Source organism: Astyanax mexicanus, chromosome 15 (assembly GCF_023375975.1).
Source record: "Astyanax mexicanus isolate ESR-SI-001 chromosome 15, AstMex3_surface, whole genome shotgun sequence".
Classification (NCBI taxonomy): Eukaryota; Metazoa; Chordata; class Actinopteri; order Characiformes; family Acestrorhamphidae; genus Astyanax; species Astyanax mexicanus.
The window spans coordinates 1,296,868-1,323,205 of record NC_064422.1 but is presented as its reverse complement, the minus strand read 5'-3'; the positions used below and the strand labels follow the sequence as shown (position 1 = coordinate 1,323,205).

The 26,338-nt window shown below is 43.5% G+C and overlaps 1 protein-coding gene across 2 annotated transcripts in view; it reads right to left on the bottom strand.

Moving 5' to 3' along the window:
* Positions 1-3,517: 3,517 nt before the first annotated feature.
* The window catches only part of fdxr (ferredoxin reductase), a 72,660-nt gene continuing 49,839 nt past the window's right edge, over positions 3,518-26,338 (bottom strand). The window contains exons 9-12 of one of the 2 annotated variants that reach the window (XM_049464926.1): positions 16,090-16,271; positions 14,097-14,268; positions 12,029-12,202; positions 3,518-6,267 (exon numbers count right to left, since the gene is read on the bottom strand). In XM_049464926.1, the coding sequence (XP_049320883.1) occupies positions 6,137-6,267; positions 12,029-12,202; positions 14,097-14,268; positions 16,090-16,271 (659 nt within the window). In that variant the 3' untranslated portion in view covers positions 3,518-6,136. Of the gene's footprint in view, positions 6,268-12,028; positions 12,203-14,085; positions 14,269-16,089; positions 16,272-26,338 lie in introns of those variants that run through there. The other variant, XM_049464927.1, reaches the window with a different exon arrangement.

Sequence of the window (26,338 nt, the reverse complement as noted above, 5' to 3'; positions counted from 1 at the left end):
ATCAAGTGTGCAGGTTGTGCTGTTTGAAGAGGAGATCATTTTCTCTAGTTCTAGCTGTGGAAGTGGGTTAAAGACTTCAGTAACAGGGTTTTGTTCTAGATCAGCCAGACCAGATGACAGAGAGGATGTAATATTTATCTGTTTAATTTTATCCCGAATGTTTTCAATTTTACTATTGAAGAAGTCCATAAAATCGTTGCTGGTGTGAATGGCTGGAATCTGAGGTTCAGTACCTGCCTGGTTTTTAGTTAATTTGGAAATAACACTAAAGAGAACTCTAGGATTATTTTTATTTATCTCGATCTGTGAGGCCAGATACGCTGAGCGAGCTTTATTAAGTTCTTTTCTATATTTAACAAGACTGTCTTTCCACGCAGAGTGAAACACTTCCAGTTTAGTTGATCGATATTTACGCTAAATTTCGTACTAACTGCTTTAAGGTACGAGTTTGATCATTGTACCACGGTGCGAGCTTTTTCTGTCTCTCTATTTTGTGTTTGAGGGGTGCTACAACATCTAAGGTAGAGCGAAAGGTATTTTCTAAACCTTCGGTTAGTTTGTCTAGTTCTACTGGGTCTATAGGAGAATACATTAGAGTTGATAAGTCTAGAAGCTTATCTGTAAATTGTTGGGCTGTAAAAGGCGTAATTGAACGTTTTACAGAGTAGCTAGGGGATGTACGTATATTATGACTGAGATGTAATTTAAATGAAATAAGGTAATGATCTGAAATTGCGGAGGTTTGAGAACGAATATTCGGGTTATCTATGCTCACACCCAGGGTCAAAACTAAATCCAGAGTATGATTACAGTAATGAGTAGGTCCTGTTATATTTTGAACAGTTTTGCAGTGCATCATAGTATTTTGTTAATTTATTTATATGACTGAGCTTTAATATAGGTTTATAACTTACTCAACTTTTAGAATTATATATAATATAAAACTCTAAGGCGTTAAATTAAGGCTTTAATTAGTATTGGGTTTCCTTTGTCCCACAAAATTACACAATATATAAAAAAATCAGACTTCATTAGCAAAAAAAACAGCTGAAGAATGTAAATAATAGACTTTAAAAGATACATCAGCAACTTTACATGGCTTCCTTTACAAAACTAAATAATTAAAGACATATTAAGCCGAATCTGTGCCATTTCTGTCCTCAGGAAATTACATGTATGAATGTGCACAAAAATAACTTACAATTTATTATTAACCAAATACATTAACCTAATTGCAAAAGCAATACATAATATGTAATTACAAAATAATAATAAAAACTACATAGAACACTGAAAAAATACACATTTATCTGTCCCCACTCTCTAACTATAAACTTTACCATGAAATATAATTATTAAAATCCTTCAGAGATGTATTTTTTTGCAATGTTTTGTAACTCCAAATCACATATATGCTTTAAAAATATTTTATTCATAATAAATCCATATTATTTCAGTTTGAAAACATTTTAGTTCCTGGGTTTCACTCAGTCATGCTATTCCATCTGAACAATCTGGAACAGTCTACAAGGCACATCTACAACAGGAAGTGACATCAGTTGGCTCTTCTGAAGATCATGGGAAGACCAAAATTACCGGTAAATTCTCTCATTAGTTTTTCTGTATATTCGATCTTACTGTAACTCTGACTGAGGGATATTATTATTATTTTTATTTTTTTTATACAAATTTTGGGAAGATCACCAGAGTGGGCTCAGTGTCCTCATGCTATTAGCATAGCCGCCATTTAGCAATTTTTCATGTTTTTTTGCTAATTCAATGCTAAACACTAATTTCTGTTACTCAAAACATAAAAAGTAACAGGAATGATTTCCAGTAACAGGAGTGCCAGTAACTGCAGTGAGTTCCAGTAACAAGAGTAAGTGTCAGTAACTGGGGAGAGTGTCAGTAACAGGAGTAAGTGCAGTAACAGGAGTGAGTGCCAGTAACAGGAGCGAGTGTCAGTAACAGGAGTGAATTCCAGTAACAGGAGTGAGTGCCAGTAACAGGAGTGAGTGCCAGTAACAGGAGCGAGTGTCAGTAACAGGAGCGAGTGTCAGTAACAGGAGCGAGTGTCAGTAACAGGAGCGAGTGCCAGTAACAGGAGTGAGTGCCAGTAACAGGAGCGAGTGTCAGTAACAGGAGCGAGTGTCAGTAACAGGAGCGAGTGTCAGTAACAGGAGTGAGTGCCAGTAACAGGAGTGAGTGCCAGTAACAGGAGCGAGTGTCAGTAACAGGAGCGAGTGTCAGTAACAGGAGTGAGTGCCAGTAACAGGAGTGAGTGCCAGTAACAGGAGCGAGTGTCAGTAACAGGAGCGAGTGTCAGTAACAGGAGCGAGTGTCAGTAACAGGAGCGAGTGTCAGTAACAGGAGCGAGTGTCAGTAACAGGAGCGAGTGTCAGTAACAGGAGTGAGTGCCAGTAACAGGAGCGAGTGTCAGTAACAGGAGTGAGTGTCAGTAACAGGAGTGAGTGCCAGTAACAGGAGCGAGTGTCAGTAACAGGAGTGAGTGCCAGTAACAGGGGCAAGTGCCAGGTTTGGGTCTTCTTGAAAAGATAATAGCTTTCCTGCATATATAGTGATTTGTTTGTCATAGATATTCATTATTTGAACATGGTCAAACATTTCTTTAAAATAAAGACTTTATTGAGAGAAAATCTAAGGAATTAGTTTTTAAATGTCAGCTTAGGAACCTTATAAAAAATTGCCTGAGTTTGACCTGTACATGTTTAGAATAGTTATATTTATGTTATTAGATTCAGAGTTTTAAAAAAAGATACAAAATTTAGTGTAATTTGGAAGAGTAATAAAAAGCAAATGGCACCCATTTGGTGAAATGGCCCTTAAATAGTTCCATAAACACTATAAATGGACCTAAATACTTCATGTTTTAGAACAATTATATTAAAGGTATTTTTCAAAAACCATTGCCCAAATAAGACACAAGTTTATCAGTTTACTATATGCTATTCCTGAAGCCATTAGAGGCATTTCAATATTAAAATCAACCACATTCCCTTCTTTTTCCAGTTAACAAATAAAGTTTGGTGTACATTAATACTATCTTTCAATCTACAGTATTAATATATTCAAACATGTCTATAGTTCCTGCTCTTGAAGTTTTTTCTTTTTTAATCTCATCATTTGTGCTGAATAAATTATTCTGTACCAAGAACTGATTCTGGGTTTGTTTGGGGGGCGAGAGGAACTTTTTTCAGAGCTCTGGATTGATTGTGCAGTTCCATTCTTCTTAATTCTGAGTGAATAATAGCTGTTTGCTGTTGTTTTTCTATTTTACATTTCTCATACAGTGAGGAACAGCAGCAGGAGCTCCTCAGATAAAGTGCTTTGGTGGTGCTGTTCTATACAGTGCTCCGCAGCACCTCTAGTGCCATGGTGTAAAAATGCATTTCTATATACTGTATGAAACGATGTACCACCCAGCACTAAAATACGCTAAATGCTAAATTAAATGTGCAGTTTATCGAATCAATAACTGACTTAACACCCACACACGCATTTTCATGATATACTTTTATTAATTATATTAAAATGATTATCTCTCACAATTAAAAGAATAGCTTAAAAGAAGTGAAATACACTACTGTACATTAATATTAAAATACTATTTATGTTTGTCATTTCTTAATCATATAAAAATGCTAACTGAACAAAACAAAATGTCCAAAAAACTGCAAGATTTCAGAACCTGGATCTCACAGAGAGCTAATTAAATGCAGTGTGTTGATGCAGAAAAAAAAACAGAAAAATTCCAACTCCAGTTTTAAAACAAATCATTTCACAGATTGTGGAAATCACAGTGTGGCTGACATCACGTACAGTTAATAAATTAATAAATAATTGGACAATGACATAATCATTGATTTGGGCTCTGCCTGTCACCATACTGGATTTAAAATTAAACAAATGAGATGTAATTGTGTTTTTTTAAGGGGTTGAACAACAACAACAAAATTCTATAAAGGGTTTAGGAATTGCAAAAAAATTTCAACAAAGTCTCCTTATTTCATGGCCCCAAAGTAATGGGAAAAATGATCTAAAAAGCTATTTAATAGGCTTCATGAGCTTTTTCCTCCTTATTCCATCATCAGCTAAGCAGGTGGAGGGTCTGAAGCTGATTACAGGTGTGACATTTGCATATGTGAAAAAAGAGCGCAGTGGAACTTGGGAGGTCTTGGACTTGGAGGACAACAGTGATGATTGATCAAAAACTTCTTTCCATGGTGAAGAAAAAACCCTTCACATCAACCATAGTGAAGAACACTGAGTATCAGTATCCAGGACTACCATACAAAGAAAACTTCATGAGAGCAAATACAGATGAAAAACATTAACAGAAAGGCCCGATTAGACTTTACCAAAAACATCTAAAGAATCCAGAAGAGTTCTGGAACAGTATTATGTGGACAGGTAAACTAAGATCGACCTGTACAGAAATGATGTAAAGTAGAAAGTATGAAGGCTTAGAACAGCTCTACACAAAGCTCACCACATCCTCTGTAAAACATGGTGGTGGTAGTATAGGCGTGCATGGCTTGCAGTGGCACTGGGTCACTAGAGTTTATTGATGATGGGACAGAAGGATTCATTCTGAAGTGTACAGGGATCTACATTCTGCTCAGATGCAAGATTTGGGTCATAGACAGGGACCCAAAATATACGGTGGACGAGACAATCATCAGATCTGAACCAGGTCAGCATTTCACTTCTCGCTTAGAATAAAAATAAAAGTAGAAAGGCCCACAAACCAGCAACAACTGATGACAGCAGCAGTAAAGGCCTGGCAAAGTATCATAAATCCAGATATTTTTAAAAACTGAGGTTTTTGTATCCGTTTTTAAAAATCTCTCTGTCCACACAAGCAGTGTTTATAAAAATATCCCCCGTCCACACAGAAACACCACACCAAATAAACAAGCCAGCCTACCAAGTGCTTGCTTGTCCAGGCCTGATCCAGGTAAAATTTATACCTACAGACAGGAGGATCAGAAAAAAGTGCACGCAGCGTGTTTTAGTGCCTCCGCTGCGTTAAGTAATGTGAGAGTAACATTAAATTAAGCTGTAAATCTGTTATTAATCTGCACATCTCAGACAGAACAAAACCAGTCCAGGTGCTGTCCCTGTTCCAGGCTCATTCTAAACAGGCTAATCTAATGTAAACAAAAGGCAGACAAACGACTCGTTAAGTTTTCGGAAATGCAGAATGCCAAATTGGAGACAAACATATCTGGAGTCGTGTGGACGGGGCTCCAGCATTTGGTGATGTTCATGGGTTCCATACTTGATGCGGTCATTGCCTGCTAAGGTTTTTCTTTAGTACTAAAAAAGTACTAAAAAGAAAAGCCTCTGAAATGAGGTGGCTTTGTTACAACATGGGAGCAATTCCTAAAATTACATTTTTGACGCCCCATCTGACATTTGTGCCCTTTAAATAAACCTGAAAGTCCAGACTTTAATTACATTTCATTTGTTTTATGGTATATGGAGGAGGCATGTGTTAGCCCTCCTAGTGTTTGGAGCATTTCTAGTGGTGGATGAGTGGGTTGGTAACTGTCCTTTCAAATTAGGGAAATATTTTCTGTTCCATGACTTTTGGCATGTCTGTGTATTATACCACGAAATGTAAACAAGCACATATGATGTTTCTATAGTCATAAAGCCCAAGCAAGTTTAAGGTAACGGGCGACACTTTCCACAGTTTCACAGGTTTAGTACAAACTGATCCTCCTGTCTATGAGTTTTTTTGTTGGGCCAGGAAAGCCAAGCTGTCCAAGTACTAAATGAAACGTTCTGTCAGACTATAATTCCTACCCTCTTCAACTGTAATGAATTTTCCATACTCCTACTCCCCACAAGACGTGTGTGTGTGTGTGTGTGTGTGTGTGTGTGTTTATTTGTACAGCTGTGTCAGCAGTGAGTGAAACATAAAGTAATTCAATGCAGCATTCATTAAAAGGGGTGTCCAAAAACATTTGGACATATAGTGCACATCCTAAAAAGTAAAGGAATGGTTCAAAACGTAAACTGGTCGTCATTTTATTTTGTTGAACTGAGTCCCTGCAGTTAAAGTTGCGGTGGCACTGAATGAGGTCACTGATGCCTTCTCCAGATGTGCTCATGACCAGGCTACTGCCAGCATTTCTCCTACATCCAGTAACTTCTCCCTGGCCTTTCCAGCAGCTTCGCCTCTTTGGACTTCCTCCAAGTTAATCTTCTCCCACTCAGAGAAGGACACAGTTCTCACACCTGGGAGTATGAAAGAGTGACACACTTAAGACAGGAGTCAGTTTTAATGATGCAAGATTTTTAACCCCAAAAAAGTTGGGACAGTAAGTAAAGTACAAACTAAATAAAAAATGCAGCCTTACTTATATTAATTAACTATTAACTTTCATTTGATTGCAGACAGTATGAACCCAATATATTTAATACTTTGTCTGGTAATTTTTTAACAAATCATTTGTCAATTTACATCCATTTCTGCATTTCAGCTCTGCTACACATTCCAAAATCTGTTCAGGGATAACAGCTAAATAACACACAAACCACTTCATCACTTGATATCCTCAGTGCTAAAATGTCTTTTAAATTTAGTGATATAAATAAAAAAAGATAATATTACAAAGTAGTACATATTTTTCCAGCGTTTTTAAAAGGTTCCAGAAAGGTTAGCCTGTAACATTTCTTGAAATAATGTTCCAGACACAGTCTGAAAATATGTTACATAATAATGTTTTGCATCACAACGTTATTAGAACGTTTTCCCCATATTAGATTAGAGTGCTTTTTGGGAGTAATTCCCACAACGGTTCCAGACAGATGAACACTAATGAAAACAATAAGAGTAACATTTTCCAAAACTAAAAATGAAAAGCTTGACACAAGTGACTTTGCAGAAACGTTACCAGAACATTTAGACATTTAATAAAAATATTCTATGAACATTTGAAAACCTTGTGCAGAAATTAGTGGTCATATTAAAGTGCTTGTTGGGTGTAATTCCTCACATAAAATAAAAAAACTTTTTTTTTTTTTAAGATTGTAATTGTATCCATACATTCTCTTTCAGGGACCTGTCAGGGCTGCAGGCAGGCCAGTACCCTCTTCTTCTACAACAGCCGTTCCTGTATAGTGTGTGCAGTATATGGTTTAGCACAGTCTTGGGATTTAATAAACTTGTGGTAGCAGTGAATGTACAGCACCTCTGTATTTTCATGCTTGAAGAAAGTTAGTAATCTTTTGTTCATGTGGTTCCATCAGCTATTTTTAAACAATGGTTCTTGATGCAGTGTGTCTGAAGGATTAGACCTTCCTCCTTCCTCCTTAAATGGTTTAATGATATTATTCACTGTAGATGAAGAAATCAGTTCATTCAGTTTTTCTTTGAGGAACTTTGTTTTTAAACATTTTTATAATTTTTTCACACATTTGTAACAAAATGGTAATGCTTTTTTTAATCAAATGATTATTATAATCACCTATTTACATTATCTTTTTGAAAATCAACATCATCATTAGTTTTGTTATCTCTATACTGGCCAAACCCAAAACTGCCCTGTCCAAATGTTTTTTTTTTTTTTATGTTTTGCTGGTCTGAAATGAATGAATTAACACACAACATGTAAGTTTGGCAGACAAAACATAATATATTGGGGTTATACAGTCTGCATATATACAAATCATTGTAAATGTAAAACAAAATGTTTTAAAATTAGCATTTTCCATACTACCATTTTTTCTGATTTGTGGTTGTACTATTAAGTTTTATTTATTAAGTAGTATTTTATTTTACATTTTACATTTTATGTGAGGGATCACACCCAACAATAACTATTAGGACCACTTACACTGAGTAGGGCCTATACTAGCTCTTAAAACAATTGAAACAACTGCAAGATGTTGAAATCTTTCCTAGAGTCTCTGGACCATGTTAACAGGATTGCGTAATGCATGAGAAAATTGTTCAGTTTTATAACCCACAAAACATTTCATACGCTGTTAAATACCAGTACAGCCCAGCTGCTGTAGATCCAGATATAGAGGACTTTATGTACTGAACTGCTTTCACCTGATTGGATTAAATGATTAGATAACTGCATGAATGAATGAGAGAAGATGTAAATAATGAAATGCTTTATAACTATATACCTTCATGCGCTGTTGGTGTGTAAGGTGTGTGTGTGTGTGTGAGATATCATTGGTTGATTTATTATTTACATAGAAAAATAATAATGTAATTACAGGAAATACAGTTAATACTATAACAAATAACTTTAACTCTGTTTAAGCATCTATTAACACATGCACATTACTGGCGGTTTACATTTTCATTTCTGGAGGACAATGTTAGATAAATGGATAGATAAATAAATAAATAAATTAATAAATAAAATCCACTAGTCCACACACAGGGAAGTGAAGAGAGCACCACAATAGAGAACGTCACAATAAAGTTTTCAGCCTAGAATTCATACTACTATTACTTTTACTACTCTCTACTGCTACTACCACCAAAACTATTCATAAAAACACTAAACTATTACTAAAATTACTACTATGTGTACTACTGAAAAAAACTACTTCTACAACTGATACTACATTAATACAACTACAGCAGCTTCTAAAACAACAACTATGATTACTAGGACAATCTTTACTACTACAAATACTACTACTACTACTAATAATAACCTGCCACCACCACAACTATTATTCCAATAACTAATACAACTACTACCACCACCACCTCAATGATAAACAAAAACTATTACTTAAAGTACTACTATTACTACCACTACTAAAACCACTACCATTGCTACTAAAACAACAACTACAAATATTATACAACAACTACTACAACAACTACTTGAACTACTACTAGTACTTTATTACTACAAACTTAACAACAACCACTACCACTATCCCCACTACCAGAACATTTACCTCTACCTCCCACTACCACAACTACTATTCTAATAACTACTACAACTAACAAATCAAGACCAACAACCTCTACTACAACTACTAAACTAATACATCTACAGCAGCTCCTACAACAACCACTGCAACTATGACTACTAAGACTACAGCCACTACATCTACATTTACTACTGTAAATCATAATACTAGAACAACTACTACTACTACTGCTACTACTACTACTACTACTGCTACTACTGCTACTACTACTACTGCTACTACTACTACTACCACTGCTACTACTGCTACTACTACTGCTACTACTGCTACCACTACTACTACTACTACTGCTACCACTACTACTACTACTACTACTGCTACTACTGCTACCACTACTACTACTACTACTGCTACTACTACCACTGCTACTACTGCTACTACTACTGCTACTACTACTACTACTACTACCGCTACTACTACTACCACTACTACTACCACTACTACCACTACTACTACTGCTACCACTACTACTACTACTGCTACCACTACTACTACTACTACTACTACTGCTACTACTACTACTGCTACCACTACTACTACTACTGCTATCACTACTACTACTACTACTACTACTACTGCTACTACTACTACTACAACTGCTACCACCACTACTACAACTGCTACCACTACTACTACTACTACTGCTACTACTACTGCTACTACTACTACTGCTGCTACTACTACTACTGCTACTATTACTACTACTGCTACTACTACTGCTACTACTACTGCTACTACTACTACTGCTGCTACTACTACTACTACTACTACTGCTACTACTACTGCTACTGCTACTACTGCTACTACTACTACTACTGCTGCTACTACTACTGCTACTACCACTACTGCTGCTACTACTACTACTACTACTGCTACTACTACTGCTACTGCTACTACTGCTACTACTGCTACTATTACTACTACTGCTACTACTACTACATTAACACTAAATCTACAGCTTCTACAATAACCACTACATATAGGACTAATGCCACTACATCTACATTTACTACTGCAAATCCAACTACTAGAACTACTACTACTACTAACCTGCCACCACTACTGGAACAATTACTACAACTACCAGTACATTTAACACCAGGACTAATATATTAAAACAGCTACTATTAAAACAACAAATACTGCTACTAAAACAACAACCAAAATTACTACTACAAAACTACTACAAACACTGGAACAACTACTACAACTATCCCCACTACTAGAAAATCTACTGCAACTAACTATAACAAAAATAGTAATCTAGTGATATAATCACTCTGAAAACTACTAAACAACTAAAACTACTACTAATTAAATACAACTAGTAGTATTACAATTTCAGTTCAGTGTATCAGAAATGCTTTACACTTTGAGGTGAAGGGGGTGGGTTGGAAACATGATTTATGAGTTGTGCAGTTTAATATGAGACCTATTATGTCTGTACATCACGCCGTTCTTAAGTTATGGAATTCAGGACACAGCTTGTGCAGAAAGAGTCAAAGTAAAATATCCAAAATGTGTTTTAAAATCATATCACCATTATTTAAATATTTTCTATTGCAAAAAATATTGATACTGAATTATTGTACAGCCCTAAGCAAAGACTAATGTTAATTTTATACATCTGACCTGGAGCTCTCTAACCCAAATGCTGAAATACTAGCAGTTTTTTTTAAGGAGATTTCTTTTAACAAAATAAAATGTATTACACAACCCCTCTCTCTCTCTCTCTCTCTCTCTCTCTCTCTCTCTTTATCTCTTTATCTCTTACAGCTGTGTTTGCAGTAACATGTCTGGCAATAACAAGGGTGTGACCCAATGGATAAATTATTAAAATGAAAGATGTTAAGATAAAGCAAACTGACACGTTTAATGTAGTATTGATTACTGATCCATTTAGTTCAGTTTTTCAGTTGATCAGCTTCTCATTATTTATTACTACACTGCTTTTTATGTGAATTTAAACATATACAGTCAAAAGTCAAAAGTTACAAAACACCTTCTCATTCAATAGTTTGTCTTTATTTCTTTACGTAATGTATTTTCTACATTGTAAATTAATATTTAAGATATGAAATCAATTAAGTGATATGGAGTTACATATTAAACAGTAAAAAAGTGTTTGGCCTTCACAATCCCCTGACTTAATGCACCTGGAGAATCATATAATTGTTGTGTGGCCCTGTTTTAATTTGTTTATTTAAGAAAATATGCATATTTAAATCTAAATCATTTATATGGCTAATTCACAAAATAAACAATTGCTATGTTTTTTTACAACATTGTTTCAGTAATATTTAAAAATGAATGAAGAAAAAAAAATCTTAAGGGAAAACCTGGATGTGTTATTTCTTTTTTTCTCCATTGCAAAAGGATTGGGACTCATTTTCAACAGATACTCAAAATGAAAAGGCTCACACATGCACTCGGGAAAAAAAAAAGAAAAAAGGGTATCGGAACATTCCTAACTGAGATGGGTAATGGGGTGTGAGGGAATGAGCTGGAGCAACGATTGTTCAGCACCTCCAGGAACTCCTTCCTTCAAGATGCTGAGAAAACTTTTCCAGGTTACTCTCCCTCATAAAGACACTGAGATTAAAATACCAAGAGTGTGCAGATCTGTCCGAAAAAGATAAATGTGCTACTCAGAAGAATCTATAGTATAAAACATATTCTGCTTTCTTAATTCGACTTGTTCCTGCATAACTTAGATTAAATTTACAATATTAAATTTACAATGCAAAAAATCAAAGAGAAAGAAAAGACAATGAATGAAAAGAACTTTCCAAACTTCTGACTGTCACTGCATACGAGATGCAGCCGGTGTCTGATTGGTCCGTTATAGCTGCATAAAATTAATCAATGAACAAGGTTTTAACTTTATCACAGTGCATTGAAGAAAGTATTTTCAGAATTTGTCAGAATGTTTTGAATTTTTGGGAATTTGTTAACAATGTGTTCTTCTTTCTGCTAAATAATGTACAATCAGCATTTATTTTTTTCTGTGTGTTTCTGTGTGTATTACCTCGTTCTTGGAGTAATGCTGTGATCTCCTGAGCACCAGGTTTGTTGACAGACAGGTCCAAAGTTCCTTCCTTCATGTCCTTCAGCAGAACTCGTGCTGTATCAAAGCTGTCGTTCATAGTGGTGGCGATCACACCGGTCGGCCCTCGCTTCACCCAGCCACTGCAGTACAGCCCTGCACACATACACACACTTAAGATCTCACAAAGCTATTACAATTACCACTAGATCAGACGCACACACAAACACGTTTTCATAAAAATGGTATTGTCATAGTGGCAGCACTTTAGTCAGCTGGAGCACTCAGAGACCCAAAAGGTTTCACTCTTGATAAGAAATGTTACTGAAAATCCTGAAAAGTCCTCCAACCCTTTCATTTCATTACAGTTTCTATGTCTATTTCCAAACATGCAAAATTTGGGATTGATTCTACTTCACTTAATAATGTCAGATTAGTAAGAGGAGAGTGGACAGGCATAGATAAAGCATTTTTTTTTATCTACACTTGTAGCCATAGACGGGCCACTGTCTGTTAAGGGTTTAGAACAGAACATGGTCTCCATGAACATCTCAACATGTCTGCACCTGAATGTCAAACACGTTTTCATCAAATGTCAATTTTCGTCCTGTAAAGCTCTGCACTGTTGTGCAGGTTGCCAGATATCTAATGTTCAGTGATGAGAAAAAGTGTTTGCCCTCTTCATGATTTTTTTTTGTTTTGCCCAGATAAGGTTTATCACACCTGAGTTTCATTTCTCTAGCCACACCCAGGCCTGATTACTGTTCTCAATCAAGACATCATTTAAATAGGACCTGCCTGACAAAGTGAAGTCCACCAAAAGATCCTTAAAAGCTAGACGTCATGCCGAGATCCAAAGAAATTCAGCAACAAATGAGAAATAAAATTAATTGAGATTTGTTAGTCTGGAAAAGGTTATAAAGCCATTTCTAAAGCTTTTTGACCCCAACATGTGATACAGTGGTGAACCTTCCCAGGAGTGGCCGGGTGACCAAAAATACCCTAATTGTGCACAACGCAGACTCATCAGAGATGGCACAAAAGACCCCACAAGACCATCCAAATAACTGCAGGCTTCACTTGTCTCAGTTAAGGTCAGCATTTATAACTCCACCATAAGAAAAAGACAGGACAACAACGGACAGCATGGCAGAGTGCCAAGACAAGAACCACTGCTGAGAAAAAAGGACATTAAAGCTCGTCTCACTTTCGCAAGAAAACATCTTGATGATCCCCAAAACCTTTGGAACAAATAGTCTGTGGACTGACAAGACAAAAGTTGAACTTTTTTGAAGGTGTGTGTCCTGTTACATCTTGCGTAAAGGTAACGCCACATTTAAAAAAAGAACATAATTTCTACAGTAAAACATGGTGGTGGTAGTGTGATGGTCTGGAGCTGCTTTGCTGCTTCAGGAAGTGAAAGACTTGGTGAGAAAAATAGTAACTCTGCTGTCTACCAAAACGTCCTGAAGGAGAATATCTGGCCATCTGTTTGTGACCTCAAGCTGAAACGAACTGGGGTTCTGCAGCAGGACAATGATCCAAAACACACAAAATGAAGACTTTGGAGTGGTCTAGTTAAAGTCAGCCTGACCTGAATCTTATTGAGATGTTGTGGCATGACCTGAAAAAAGGCCGTTCTTGCTGGAAAACCATCCTGAGTTCAATTCTGAATTTAAGAAGAGTGGAAAACAACCAATTACTAAGTTTAGGGGGGCAAACACTTTTTCACACAGGGCCATGTAGGTTTAGGTTTATTTTTCTTTCATAATAGTAAAAACCTTTATTTAATAACTTAATTTTGTGTTTACTTGTGTTGTCTTTGACTAATATTTAAATCTGTTTAATGATCTAGAACATTTAGTGACATGCAAACTGATATTTTATCATTTGGACACTTCTTGATAAGTAAAAAAAAAAACAAAAAGAAAAGAGCAATATCAAGCTAAGCAAAATGACGGAGATTATGTCTATAAATTGTACAATAGAGCAATAATATTATTATAGTGACAAGTCTAAACAAGAATGCTCACTTTTACCTTCCTCTTACCTGCTGTATCTAGCACTCTTCCCATGTCATTGGGTATGATGGCACCGCGATGCTCAAAGGGAACGCAGGGGTCAATAGGTAAACTCTTGTATCCAATGCTGCTGATAACCATACCACACTCTAGATCCTCCATCTGGCCAGTGGGCACAGCCTTAGCATCTTCTCCTGAACCCTGGGGTAGAGAGACACAGGGGAAGCAAAACCTAGAAACACATTACCTCAAGAAAACGCAAACCAAAGATACATGCAACATGTGGGTATTTAATATAATAAAACAGGTTTAGACAGTGCAGCAAGCATATAGACCTGCATCATCAGAGCATCTTCCTCCAGTTTAGTGACTGAGAGAACTAAAGAACTTTACTACATCCTGTTATCATCACTTACGTGGGCGGAGACTTCTTATACATGACACTGATTGGTCTAAATAATGTTTTCAATCCGGCCTTTGAGAGCAGGTACATTATACATCAGAACGAGCATAACAGATTCTCTTCAGATTCTATTTATTTCTGTTTATAAATAAGAGTTAAACTACAGTGGCTTGCAAAAGTATTCATACCCCTTGAATTTTTCCACATTTTGTCATTTAACAACCACAAACGTAAATGTATTTTATTGAGATTTTAAGTAATAGACCAACACAAAGTAGCAAATAATTGCAAAGTGGAATAAAAAGGACACGTTTTTCAAAATTGTAATCCGTTTTTTTAGTAGTGTGACGTGCTTCTCATTACAAGTCACCTTTCATTACAATTACAGCTGAAAGTATTTTGGGGTTTGTCTCTGCCAGCTTTCAGCATCTAGAGACTGAGATTTTTCTTCTTTAATTTTTCTTTGCAAAACAGCTGAAGCTCAGCCAGGTTAGATGAAGAGCGTTTTCATGTCTTGTCACAGATCCTCAATGGGATTTAGGTAAGAAGCTTGACTGGATCATTCTAACACATGAATATTCTTTGATCTAAACCATTCCACTGTAGCTCTGGCTGTATGTTTAGGGTCATCGTCTTGCTGGAAGATGAATCTCCTTTGTAGTCTCAAGTCTTTTGCAGCCTCCAACAAGTTTTCTTCCAGGATTGCTCTGTATTTAGCTTCATCCATCTTCCTATCAACTGTGACCAGCTTCTCTGTCCCTGCTGAAGAAAAGCATCGCTACAGCATGATGCTGCCACCACCATGTTTCACAGTGGGGATGGTGTGTTCAGGATGATGAGCAGTGTTACTTTTCTGCCACACCTAGCACTTTGCATGTAGGCCAAAAAGTTCAACTTTGGTTTCATCTGACCACAGAACCTTCTTCCACGTTTGCTGTCTCTCCTACATGGCTTGTGGCAAACTTCAAACAATACTTCTAAAGTCTTTCTTTTAACAATAGTTTTCTTTTTGCCATTCTTCTATAAAGGCCAGATTTGTGGAGTGCACAACGTCTTCCTGTGGACAGATTCATCCACCTGAGCAGAGTGACCATGGGCCTCTTGGCTGTTTCTTTGACTAGTGATCTGCTTGCTCAATCTGTTAGTGTGGGTGGACGGTCTTTGTCTGGGAGGGTTTTCATGTTTTTCTTATTAAAATTATTAAAATTAAAAACACTTTACAACTAAATGCTACTTTGTGTTGGTCCATTACTTAAAATCTCAATAAAAGAAATTGAAATCTGTGGTTTTAAGGTTACAAAATGTGAGAGAGTTCATGGGGTATAATTACTTTTGTAAGCAACTGTTTATTGGGTTACAATAGTCAGCCTCAATTTCCTGTAATTGATCCCAAAGACTAAACCATCCAAAAAAGAAGTGTTTTCACACTGCAAATGAATCAGACCACATTTCAGATCCAGACTGAGAACAAAGGTTTGCTACTGTGCTCTGAGTTATAGCAGACAGCACCTTTTTCACCTGCTGTCTTTGGTTTAGACCAAACTGAAACATCAGAAGCAAAGCTGTTCATTATTAATAACTGATTATTCTCTGGGATTATTAACTGTAACAACTCAAACCTCAAGCTTGTTGACAGCCAGTCGAATCCCCCCAGCTCTTTTTCCATCAGCCCCTGGCAACACTTCCACAGGACTGCGTAAGAAACGAAATCCCCATCGCTTATCAGCACCGTGATCTCCCGCATCATTTTTTACTGTCTTCATCAGAAGCTCCGTCAGCCTCTTCCTCGGCCTGGGGAGGTCTAGACGAGCACAAAAACAAACTTACTCATGACAGATCACTGGGAATGACGCCACTTCAGTATTACCTCATTGGTTATGCAATGTGTCTGTTAAACCTCGCCACTAAAGCTAAAATTAGACACTTTTGCAGTGAAGAATATTTCTCACTTGTAGTTGTGTAGGTTTCTGAGAAATATTATTTTGAGTGTGGAGGATGGTATGGCTAAAATACCAGAAATAAACATTGAAATTGAGAAAATGATCTTTAAATACTGGTACAAACAAAATTACTTGCCCATGCAGCTAAATCAAAACATATTAAATAATGTAGCTGAAGTTCAGAAATAAGCATTAAATCAGTTAAAATGTTATCTGTACATTGATGTAACACAAATCAGACACGCACACTCACGCACACGCACGCACTCACGCGCACACTCACACGCACACTCACGCGCACACTCACGCACACACTCACGCACACACTCACGCAACAGGCACGCACACACTCACGCACACACTCACGCGCACACTCACGCGCACACTCACGCGCACACTCACGCGCACAATCACGCGCACGCACGCACACGCACGCACTCACACGCACACTCACGCACACACTCACGCACACACTCACGCAACAGGCACGCACACACTCACGCGCACACTCACGCGCACACTCACGCGCACACTCACGCGCACACTCACGCGCACACTCACGCGCACACTCACACACACACTCACACACACACTCACACACACACTCACACACACACGCACATAAAGTCTGTAATAATAGAACTACAAAGTGTTCTTCCCCCTTGGAGTGGGAATTACAGGGCATCTTACAATAACGATTACATCACAATATTGTGATTCTGCACTTTTCCTCAATAAGCAAATACCAGGAATTATGGATTTATTGCTGTCAGTTTTACACAATTTAACAATTGATATTTTTCACTGCAGTGAAATTGGGGGGGGTTTGTTGTCCTCAAAGAGCTCAGACCACCCATAGGCTGGGAAAGTCCAGCAGAGAGGGGACTTTACTACAGACTGTTAATCAACTAAAGTACATCATTTATCTGCATCTGTTAACAGTGAGATGTAGACAAGTACTTTCACTTTCAGGCCTGAGGACACGCCCACAGCCTTACACCTACACACACATAATTTCCCCTTTATCTGAGATTACACATAACTTCCTGCAATCAGCCGGACCAATCAGTCACCAACACTATACACAACATTCAGATTACATATCACACTCTCTCTCACACGCTCTCACACACTCTCACACACTCTCTCTCACACGCTCTCACACGCGCTCTCACACGCGCGCTCTCACGCGCTCTCACACGCGCTCTCACGCTCTCACACACTCTCTCACACTGTCACACACTCACACACTCTCACACACTCTCACACGCTCTCTCACGCTCTCTCACGCTCTCTCACGCTCTCTCACACGCGCTCTCACACTCTCTCACACGCGCTCTCACACTCTCTAACACGCGCTCTCACACGCGCTCTCACACTCTCTCACACACACGCTCTCACGCTCTCACACACTGTCACACGCGCTCTCACACACGCTCTCACACACGCTCTCACACACGCTCTCACGCTCTCTCACACGCTCTCACACGCTCTCACACACGCTCTCACACACGCTCTCACACACGCTCTCACACACACTCTCGCTCACAAGCTCTCTCACTCTCTCACAAGCTCTCACACTTTCACACTCTCACACGCTCTCTCACACGAGCTCTCACACGCGCTCACACTCTCTCACACACGCGCTCTCACGCTCTCACACACTGTCACACACTCTCACACACGCTCTCTCACACACTCTCACACTCTCTCACACTCTCTCACACGCTCTCACACGCTCTCACACGCTCTCACGCTCTCTCACGCTCTCTCACGCTCTCACACGCTCTCACACGCTCTCACACACGCTCTCACACACGCTCTCACACACGCTCTCACACACGCTCTCACACACACACTCTCACCTCACACACACTCTCACACACACTCGCTCACACACACTCGCTCACACACACTCGCTCACACACACTCGCTCACACACACTCGCTCACACACTCTCGCTCACACACACTCGCTCACACACACTCGCTCACACACACTCGCTCACACACTCTCGCTCACACACTCTCGCTCACACACTCTCGCTCACAAGCTCTCTCACAAGCTCTCTCACAAGCTCTCTCACAAGCTCTCACGCTCTCTCACAAGCTCTCACGCTCGCTCACACGCGCTCACACACGCGCTCACACACGCTCTGACACTCTCACACACGCGCTCACACGCGCTCTCTCACGCTCTCACACACGCGCTCTCACGCGCTCTCACACGCTCTCACACACGCTCTCACACACGCTCTCTCACACACTCGCTCACAAGCTCTCACGCTCTCACACTCTCACATGCTCTCTCACAAGCTCTCACACTTTCACACTCTCACACGCTCTCTCACGCACTCTCTCACGCACTCTCTCACGCACTCTCTCACGCACTCGCTCACACACACTCGCTCACAAGCTCTCTCACAAGCTCTCACACACGCGCTCTCACACGCTCTCTCACACGCGCTCTCACGCTCTCTCTCACATGCTCACACGCTCTCACACACACTCTCACACACACTCTCACACACACTCTCACACACACTCGCTCACAAGCTCTCACGCTCTCACACTCTCACACGCTCTCTCACACGCACTCTCACACGCTCTCACACACGCTCTCACACACGCTCTCACACACGCACTCTCACACACTCTCTCACACTCTCTCACACGCGCTCTCTCTCACACTCTCTCTGACACGCTCTCACACACGCTCTCACACACGCGCTGTCACACGCGCTGTCACACGCGCTGTCACACTCTCTCACACACGCGCTCTCACGCTCTCACACACGCTCTCTCACACTCTCTCACACTCTCTCACACGCGCTCTCACGCTCTCACACTCTCACATGCTCTCTCACAAGCTCTCACACTTTCACTCTCACACGCTCTCTCACACGCTCTCTCACGCACTCTCTCACGCACTCTCTCACGCACTCTCTCATGCACTCTCTCACGCACTCTCTCACGCACACTCGCTCACACACACTCGCTCACACACACTCGCTCACAAGCTCTCTCACAAGCTCTCACACACGCGCTCTCACACGCTCTCTCAAACGCGCTCTCACGCTCTCTCTCACATGCTCACACGCTCTCACACACACACTCTCACACACACTCTCACACACTCGCTCACAAGCTCTCACGCTCTCTCACACGCACTCTCACACGCTCTCACACACGCTCTCACACACGCACTCTCACACGCTCTCACACACGCACTCTCACACACTCTCTCACACGCGCTCTCTCTCACACGCGCTCTCTCTCACACTATCTCTGACACGCTCTCACACACGCTCTCACACACGCGCTGTCACACGCGCTGTCACACTCTCTCACACAGGCGCTCTCACGCTCTCACACACGCTCTCTCACACTCTCTCACACGCGCTCTCACACTCTCTCACACTCTCTCACACGCGCTCTCAGACTCTCACACGCGCTCTCACACGCGCTCTCTCACACACGCTCTCTCACACACGCTCTCAGGCTCTCTCACGCTCTCACACTCTCACGCGCTCTCACACGCGCTCTCACACGCGCTCTCACACGCGCTCTCACACGCGCTCTCACACACGCTCTCACACACGCTCTCACACACGCTCTCACACACACGCACACAAAGTCTGTAATAATAGAACTACAAAGTGTTCTTCCCCCTTGGAGTGGGAATTACAGGGCATCTTACAATAACGATTACATCACAATATTGTGATTCTGCACTTTTCCTCAATAAGCAAATATCAGGAATTATGGATTTATTGCTGTCAGTTTTACACAATTTAACAATTGATATTTTTCACTGCAGTGAAATTGGGGGGGTTTGTTGTCCTCAAAGAGCTCAGACCACCCATAGGCTGGGAAAGTCCAGCAGAGAGGGGACTTTACTACAGACTGTTAATCAACAGTACATCATTTATCTGCATCTGTTAACAGTGAGATGTAGACAAGTACTTTCACTTTCAGGCCTGAGGACACGCCCACAGCCTTACACCTTCACTACGCCTACAGCGTACAGCGAGGACACGCCCACAGCCTTACACCTTCACTACGCCTACAGCGTACAGCGAGGACACGCCCACAGCCTTACACCCACACTACGCCTACAGCGTACAGCGAGGACACGCCCACAGCCTTACACCTTCACTACGCCTACAGCGTACAGCGAGGACACGCCCACAGCCTTACACCTACACTACGCCTACAGCGTACAGCGAGGACACGCCCACAGCCTTACACCTTCACTACGCCTACAGCGTACAGTGAGGACACGCCCACAGCCTTACACCTACACACAATTTCCCCTTTATCTGAGATTACACATAACTTCCTGCAATCAGCCGGACCAATCAGTCACCAACACTATACACAACATTCAGATTACATATCACACTCTCTCTCACACGCTCTCACACACTCTCTCACACACTCTCTCTCACACGCGCTCTCAAACGCGCTCTCACACGCGCTCTCACACGCGCTCTCACACGCGCTCTCACACTCACACTCTCACACGCGCTCTCACACGCGCCCTCACACGCGCCCTCACAAGCTCTCTCACACACTCTCACACACACTCTCACACACACTCTCACACACACTCTCACACACTCACGCGCTCTCACGCGCTCTCACGCGCTCTCACACACACTCTCACACACACTCTCACACACAATCTCACACACTCTCACACGCTCTCACGCTCTCACGCTCTCACACTCTCACACACGCGCTCTCACACGCGCTCTCACACGCTCTGACACTCTCTCACACTCTCACACAAGCGCTCTCACACACAATCTCACACACACTCTCACACACTCTCACACACTCTCACACACTCTCACACGCTCTCACGCTCTCACACTCTCTCACACGCGCTCTCACACTCTCTCACACTCTCTCACACGCTCTGACACTCTCTCACGCTCTCACACACGCGCTCTCACACGCGCTCACACGCTCTCTCACACGCTCTCTCACACGCGCTCTCACACACGCTCTCTCACACGCTCTCTCACACGCTCTCTCACACGCTCTCTCACACGCTCACAAACTCGCTCACAAACTCGCTCACACACTCTCGCTCACACACTCTCGCTCACACGCTCGCTCACACGCTCTCTCACAAGCTCTCACACGCTCTCTCACACACTCTCTCACACGCGCTCTCACACGCGCTCTCACGCTCTCACACACTCTCACACACTCTCACACAATCTCACACACGCTCTCTCACACAATCTCACACACGCTCTCTCACACTCTCTCACTCGCGCTCTCACACACTCTCACACACGCGCTCACACGCGCTCTGACACTCTCTCACACGCGCTCTGACACGCGCTCTCTCACGCTCTCACAAACGCGCTCTCACACGCGCTCTCACACACTCTCACACACTCTCACACACTCTCACACACGCTCTCTCGCACACTCTCTCACACACTCTCACACACTCTCTCGCACAATCTCACACACGCTCTCGCACAATCTCACACACGCTCTCACGCACGCTCTCACGCGTTCACGCACGCTCTCACGTGTTCACGCACTCTCTCATGCACTCTCACACACACTCTCACACGCACTCTCACACGCACTCGCTCACAAGCTCTCTCACGCTCTCTCACACGCACTTTCACACGCACTCGCACACACTCGCACACTCTCGCACACTCTCGCACTCGCTCTCACACGCTCTCTCAAAAGCTCTCACACTCTCACACGCTCTCTCTCACACTCTCTCACATTCTCTCACACGCTCTCTCACGCTCTCTCTCGCGCTCTCTCTCACGCTCTCTCACGCGCGCTCTCACGCGCGCTCTCACGCGCTCTCACACGCGCTCTCACACGCGCTGTCTCACGCTCTCACACACGCGCTCTCACACGCGCTCTCACACGCGCTCTCACACGCGCTGTCTCACACGCGCTGTCTCACACGCGCTGTCTCACGCTCTCACACACGCGCTCTCACACGCTCTCTCACACACGCTCTCACGCTCTCACACGCTCTCTCACACGCTCTCACACACGCTCTCACACACACTCTCACACACACTCTCACACACACTCGCTCACACACTCGCTCACACACTCGCTCACACACTCGCTCACACACTCGCTCACACACACTCGCTCACACACACTCGCTCACAAGCTCTCACACTCTCACATGCTCTCTCAAGCTCTCACACGCTCTCTCACACGCACTCACACACTCTCACACACTCTCGCTCACACACTCTCGCTCACGCGCTCTCACACTCTCTCACACTCTCTCACACGCGCTCTCACACACGCTCTCACGCTCTCTCTCACACGCTCTCTCTCACATGCTCACACGCTCTCTCACACGCAGTCTCACGCACTCACACGCACTCACACGCACACTTGCTCACACTCGCTCACACACACTCGCTCACACTCGATCACACTCGATCACACTTGCTCACACACACTCGCTCACACACACTCGCTCACACACACTCGCTCACAAGCTCTCTCACACGCTCTCACACTCTCACACGCACTCTCACACGCACTCTCACACGCACTCTCACACGCACTCTCACACGCACTCTCACACACTCTCACTCGCTCTCACTCGCTCACACTCGCTCACACTCGCTCACACTCGCTCACACAAACTCGCTCACACACACTCGCTCACACACACTCGCTCACACGCTCTCTCACACGCTCTCTCACACGCACTCTCACACGCACTCTCACATGCACTCTCACACGCACTCTCACACGCACTCTCACACGCTCGCTCACACACACTCGCTCTCAAACGCTCTCTCACAAGCTCTCACGCTCTCTCACAAGCTCTCACACTCTCTCACACGCTCTCTCACACGCTCTCTCACACGCCCACAGCCTTACACCTTCACTACGCCTACAGCGTACAGTGAGGACACGCCCACAGACTTACACCTACACACAATTTCCCCTTTATCTGAGATTACACATAACTTCCTGCAATCAGCCGGACCAATCAGTCACCAACACTATACACAACATTCAGATTACATATCACACTCTCTCTCACACGCTCTCACACACGCGCTCTCACACGCGCTCTCACACGCGCTCTCACACTCTCTCACACGCGCTCTCACGCGCTCTCACACGCGCTCTCACACACGCCCTCACACGCGCCCTCACACGCTCTCTCACACGCGCTCTCACACGCGCTGTCACACGCGCTGTCACACTCTCTCACACACGCGCTCTCACGCTCTCTCACACGCACTCTCACACGCACTCTCACACGCACTCTCACACGCACTCTCACACGCACTCTCACACGCACTCTCACACGCACTCTCACACACACTCGCTCTCAAACGCTCTCTCACAAGCTCTCACGCTCTCTCACAAGCTCTCACACTCTCTCACACGCTCTCTCACACGCTCTCTCACACGCCCACAGCCTTACACCTTCACTACGCCTACAGCGTACAGTGAGGACACGCCCACAGACTTACACCTACACACAATTTCCCCTTTATCTGAGATTACACATAACTTCCTGCAATCAGCCGGACCAATCAGTCACCAACACTATACACAACATTCAGATTACATATCACACTCTCTCTCACACGCTCTCACACACGCGCTCTCACACGCGCTCTCACACGCGCTCTCACACTCTCTCACACGCGCTCTCACACTCACACTCTCACACACGCTCTCACACACGCTCTCACACACGCTCTCACACGCGCTCTCACACACGCCCTCACACGCGCCCTCACACCCTCTCTCACACGCGCTCTCACACACACTCTCACACACTCACGCGCTCTCACGCGCTCTCACACACACTCTCACACACAATCTCACACACACTCTCACACGCGCTCTCACACACTCTCACGCTCTCACACTCTCTCACACGCGCTCTCACACGCTCTGACACTCTCTCACACTCTCACACAAGCGCTCTCACACACACTCTCACACACTCTCACGCTCTCACACTCTCTCACACGCGCTCTCACACTCTCTCACACGCTCTGACACTCTCACACGCGCTCTCACACACTCTCACACACTCTCACGCTCTCACACTCTCTCACACGCGCTCTCACACTCTCTCACACGCTCTGACACTCTCTCACACTCTCACACAAGCGCTCTCACACACACTCTCACACACTCTCTCACGCTCTCACACTCTCTCACACGCGCTCTCACACTCTCTCACACGCTCTGACACTCTCTCACACGCGCTCTCAGATGCGCTCTCTCACGCTCTCACACACGCGCTCTGACACGCGCTCACACGCTCTCTCACACGCTCTCTCACACACGCTCTCACACACGCTCTCTCACACGCTCTCTCACACGCTCTCTCACACGCTCACACTCTCGCTCACACACTCTCGCTCACACACTCTCGCTCACACACTCTCTCACAAGCTCTCACACGCTCTCTCACACACTCTCACACACACTCTCACACACTCTCAAACACTCTCTCACACGCGCTCTCACACACTCTCACACACTCTCACACAATCTCACACAATCTCACACAATCTCACACACGCTCTCTCACACTCTCTCACACACGCTCTCTCACACTCTCTCACACTCTCTCACTCGCGCTCTCACACTCTCTCACACTCTCACACACGCGCTCACACGCGCTCTGACACTCTCTCACACGCGCTCTGACACGCGCTCTCTCACGCTCTCACAAACGCGCTCTCACACGCTCTCTCACACGCTCTCTCACTCTCTCACACACTCTCTCGCACAATCTCACACACGCTCTCTCGCACGCTCTCACGCGTTCACGCACTCTCTCACGCACTCTCTCACGCACTCGCTCACAAGCTCTCTCACGCTCTCTCACACGCACCTTCACACGCACTCGCACACTCTCGCACTCGCTCTCTCAAAAGCTCTCACGCTCTCACACTCTCACACGCTCTCTCACACTCTCTCTCACACGCTCTCTCACACGCTCACACTCTCGCTCACACACTCTCTCGCACAATCTCACACACGCTCTCTCGCACGCTCTCACGCGTTCACGCACTCTCTCACGCACTCTCTCACGCACTCGCTCACAAGCTCTCTCACGCTCTCTCACACGCACCTTCACACGCACTCGCACACTCTCGCACTCGCTCTCTCAAAAGCTCTCACGCTCTCACACTCTCACACGCTCTCTCACACTCTCTCTCACACTCTCTCACATTCTCTCACACGCTCTCTCTCACGCTCTCTCTCACGCTCTCTCTCACGCTCTCTCACGCGCTCTCTCACGCGCTCTCACACGCGCTCTCACACGCGCTGTCTCACGCTCTCACACACGCGCTCTCACATGCGCTCTCACACGCGCTCTCACAAGCGCTGTCTCACGCTCTCACACATGCTCTCTCACACACGCTCTCACGCTCTCACACACTCTCACACACACTCTCACACACACTCTCACACACACTCTCACACACACTCGCTCACACACTCGCTCACACACTCGCTCACACACACTCGCTCACAAGCTCTCACGCTCTCACACTCTCACATGCTCTCTCAAGCTCTCACACGCTCTCTCACACGCACTCACACGCACTCACACGCACTCTCGCTCACACACTCTCGCTCACGCGCTCTCACACTCTCTCACACGCGCTCTCACACGCGCTCTCACACGCGCTCTCACACACGCTCTCACACACGCTCTCACACACGCTCTCACACACGCTCTCTCTCACGCTCTCTCTCACGCTCTCTCTCACACGCTCTCTCTCACATGCTCACACGCTCTCTCACACGCAGTCTCACGCACTCACACGCACTCACACGCACACTCGCTCACACTCGCTCGCTCACACTCGCTCACACTCGCTCACACACACTCGCTCACACACACTCGCTCACACACACTC